At 36.9% G+C, this 3,893-nt stretch overlaps 1 protein-coding gene across 1 annotated transcript; it reads right to left on the bottom strand.

The window, feature by feature from the left end:
- Positions 1-3,504: 3,504 nt before the first annotated feature.
- Positions 3,505-3,693, bottom strand: LOC123252231 (metallothionein-1E-like). The gene has a single exon (XM_044681626.1). It carries the CDS (start codon positions 3,691-3,693, stop codon positions 3,505-3,507), a length of 189 nt encoding a protein of 62 aa, XP_044537561.1.
- Positions 3,694-3,893: the final 200 nt, after the last annotated feature.

Below are 3,893 nucleotides of genomic sequence, written 5' to 3'. Positions count from 1 at the left end.
ACTGAGCCTTCCCTAATATAGCAACTTTGTGAAGGATGTAGGTTTAAAAGAGAGAGAGAATATTAAAGAAAATAAAAAATTGGATGGATTTTATCCATTTACTAGGTTAGGATGCCAGGGAGTTGGCAAACCAGGACAGTGTTAGAGCACTGGAGTTTTTATGTTAGAAAACTCTAAAGGCCAAATTTTGAATCTGTGCTCTAGAAATGTTGTAGCTGATTGCCTTTGTATGAAAATGCATATGTAAAAACTAGGTGTGACAATTCGGTGCTGGTTCTTTTGGACTTTATAGATTGAATTTTATATCCAGAAACTTAATTGGGTGCCCAGTGTGCTTAGAATAAAAATAGAATGAAAATCCCATCAAAGTAGAAGAGGTGAGGGTATGAGTGGTAGTGACAATCCATTTACAGAGTCACCAGGAAAGATTAGGTGAAATTAAAAATAATTTCTTAGATTCTAGTCAAAAAGCCTAATTCTACATTATGCTCACTAATTTGTAGGGTCGTTAAAAGGCAATGAAGGGGCAGGTAGGTGGCTCGGTGGACTAAGAGCCAGACCTAGAGATGGGACTGGGTTCAATTTTGACTTAGATACTTCCTTAGATACTGGGCAAGTCACTTAAAACTCATTGCCTAGCTCTTACCCTCTTCTGCCTTGGAACTGATAATATTGTATTCATTCTAAAACAGTAAAGTTTTTTTTAAAAGACAATGAAGCAAAGGAATTATAAACTTAAAACGATTATTAATTCTATATCCTTAGATACATTCTATTATTTTTTGAACCATTTTACTTTTTTCCAGTTGCATGTAAAAATTTTTTTTAAAACCCTTACCATCCGTCTTAGAATCAGTACTAAGTATTGGTTCCAAGGCAGAAGAGCAGTAAGGGCTAGGCAATGGGGTTAAGTGACTTGCCCAGGGTCACACAGCTAGGAAGTGTCTGAGGCCAGATTTGAACCTACAACCTCCTAACTCTAGGCCTGGCTCTCAATCCACTGAGCCACCCTGTTGCCCCCAACAGGTAAATTTTTTTTAACATTCATTAAAAATTTTTTTGAAATCCAAATTCTCTCTTTTTTTCTCTTTCCTCCTCACTTCATTGAGAAGGCAAGCAATTTGATACAGATTGTACATGTGCAGTTGTGCAAAATATATTTCCATATAACTCATGTTGTACAGAGAAAAAAAAGAGGGAATGTTTAAAAAGTATGCTTCAATCTGCATTCGTACTGCATTATTTCTTTCTCTGGAGGTGGATGGCATTTTTCATTATGAATTCTTCAGTATTGTCTTACATCACTACATTGCTGAGAATAGCTCAGTCATTCACAGTTGATCATCATACAATATTGCTGTTACTGTGTACAATGTTCTCCTGGTTCTGCTTAATTCATTTCACATCAGTTCATGTAAATCTTTCCAGGTTTTTCTGAAAGCATCCTGCTTGTCATTTCTTATAGCCCAGTGGTATTACATCATAATCACATACCCACAGCTTGCTCAGCAATTCCCAGTTGAACCTCTTCAGTTTCCATCCCCTCAATTTCCAATTCTTTGTCACCACAATAAGAGCAACCATAAACATTTTTGTACATATAGGTTCTTAGGTGTCTTTTAGATTCCACTAAATACTCATTATATCACAAATATTATAATGATTTGTTGTTAATACCACACTTTCTCCTTCTTTCTTCCCCTTCCTCACAGATATGATTTAGGGAAAGAGAAAAATAGTGCAATCCTCAACTTTCACAGTGGTAATAATGTTACTTTCCTAGAAAACTGTGAAAATTAAAAATGTAAATGTTCACATATTGAATCTATAGGAACTAGGAGGTTAAGTTCCTGTAACTACTAAAAACTGTAATCTTTCACTAGAGATTGCTGAAAAATACTTCTCTGCATATAATTCTTTATAACAAAACCTTAATTCTCATAATATGTGCTTTTCCTAACACAGTAACCATGACATAATCCATAAAATGGAGTACACAAAAGTGGTAACATGCAATATATATATATATATATATAAATATGTATATATATATATATACACACACACATATATTTTTAAACGCTTACTTTCCAACTTGGAGTCAATACTGTGTATTGGCCCCAAGGCAGAAGAGTGGTAAGAGTAGGCAATGGGGGTTAAGTGACTTGCCCAGGGTCACACAGCTGGGAAGTGTCTGAGGCAAGATTTGAACCTAGGACCTCCCGTCTCTAAGCTTGGCTCTCAATCCACTGAGATACCCAGCTGCCCCCTAAAATATTTTTTTTTTGCTAGTCATTCCTTAGAAGTCATACTAATATCTCAGTTTTTTAAAGAAGGCATTGATTTCAGACAATCTTCACTTTTCATAATACATGAAATCTGCAGTACCATAAATGTGTACAAGAAATAAAATTCTTAAAACTAAACATCTTTCATCCTGAATCTTGCTTTATACTCTCAGTAAAACTCTCTACCTTGGCCAGTCTCTAAAAAACAAGGGAGAGGTCGTTAGAAGATGCCTGGTCTTGACATCATCCCAACACTCTGTCCACCATGGCTGGTAGATGGCATTAGAAGTTGTGAAGGACATTCCAGCTTGAAATGATACATCCGTGAACTGTATAAGGCTGTGATGAATGATAGGATCAGCAGCCTCACTATATCTCTAGCCAGATGGTCAATGATGCCAAATTACCCTCCAGATTTGGAAATGTTGAGTGGCATAATCTGGGGAGCTTCTTTGTCAATCATCATCTGAAGACTTTCCTGAGCCATCGCGTCTAACTCCTCGTTCATTATTTCCTGGGAATGCTCATCCAGGATGTCCAAGATATCATCCTCTTCCAAGTCTTTGAACTCTTTGCTTCTGATGGTATACACTAGACACCTTGATTGCTTGAACCCTCTGCCTCATTGCTCCATTGACACCTTTAAAGCCTTTAAAGTCCAAGCTATGAACTGGCCATGCTTTTTTTCTGGTAGTTGTTCAAGGTAGCCTATGAAACATTTCCCCAGGCTCCATTAATGTACTTGAGGACTTGAAGCACAGTGACAGATTTCCAGAAATGTGTCATGGTGGTTTCTAGATTCAGTTCCAAGCAGTCACAGGCATGGCAGCCTTTTATAATTCCTTGATCCATAGAGTATATTAAAGATGCACTGTGGAGTGGCATAAATACAACAAGTACATTTTCATGGGCATTTTCTAGTCGTTCACAAATATGAACTGGTGCATTGTCAAATAGAAAAAGAAACTTGAATGCAAGGTTCTTTCCTTGAAGATTTCATTCTACCTCTGGAATGAAGCAATTATTGAACCAAGTGAATTTTTATGCTTCTTTTCCTATTAGGCCAATTTTCAAAAAATATTTTTTTTATTGTTCAATGAGTTTATTTCTATTCTCATATTTGACACAGAAAAGGCAGTAGAAAATATGTCCACAGCATATAAAAAGTCAGGTCTTTACAGATTTCTTTATTTACAGGCACAAGGAGGTGGGAGCATCAGTGGCAGCAACTACAATTCTCAGTTTTTGGGGCTATGCAGACACAACTCTGGGCACACTTGGCCCATCCCATTGGGCAGGAGAAGCAGCAGCTTTTCTTGTAGGAAGTATAGCAGCAGGATTTATATTTGCAGGAGCCTGCACAGGTGCAAGAACCACAACTCACATGGTCACAGTTGGAGTCCATGGCTGGCAGGTAGATGTCAGATACACAGTTCTCACAGAAGGATGGATGGGAGAAATGTTGTATCAATTTTGTTTTTTAAGATGTTATTTTCTTCTTTATTTTTTGTCTCTTTTACCAAGTCATTAATTCTCTTTTCACAATTTTCTTATATCACTCTCATTTCTTTCCCCCCAACTTTTCTTCTGTTTCTTTTATCTCTT

The sequence above is a fragment of the Gracilinanus agilis genome, chromosome 1, assembly GCF_016433145.1.
Source record: "Gracilinanus agilis isolate LMUSP501 chromosome 1, AgileGrace, whole genome shotgun sequence".
NCBI classification, from domain to species: domain Eukaryota; kingdom Metazoa; phylum Chordata; class Mammalia; order Didelphimorphia; family Didelphidae; genus Gracilinanus; species Gracilinanus agilis.
Note: the sequence above shows the minus strand (reverse complement) of the source record. Positions and strands in the feature narration are given on the sequence as shown.

What these genes read in the sequence shown, in the direction of transcription:
- LOC123252231 (XM_044681626.1), bottom strand. Translation starts at nt 3,693, where the DNA reads ATGGACTCCAACTGTGACCATGTGAGTTGTGGTTCTTGCACCTGTGCA.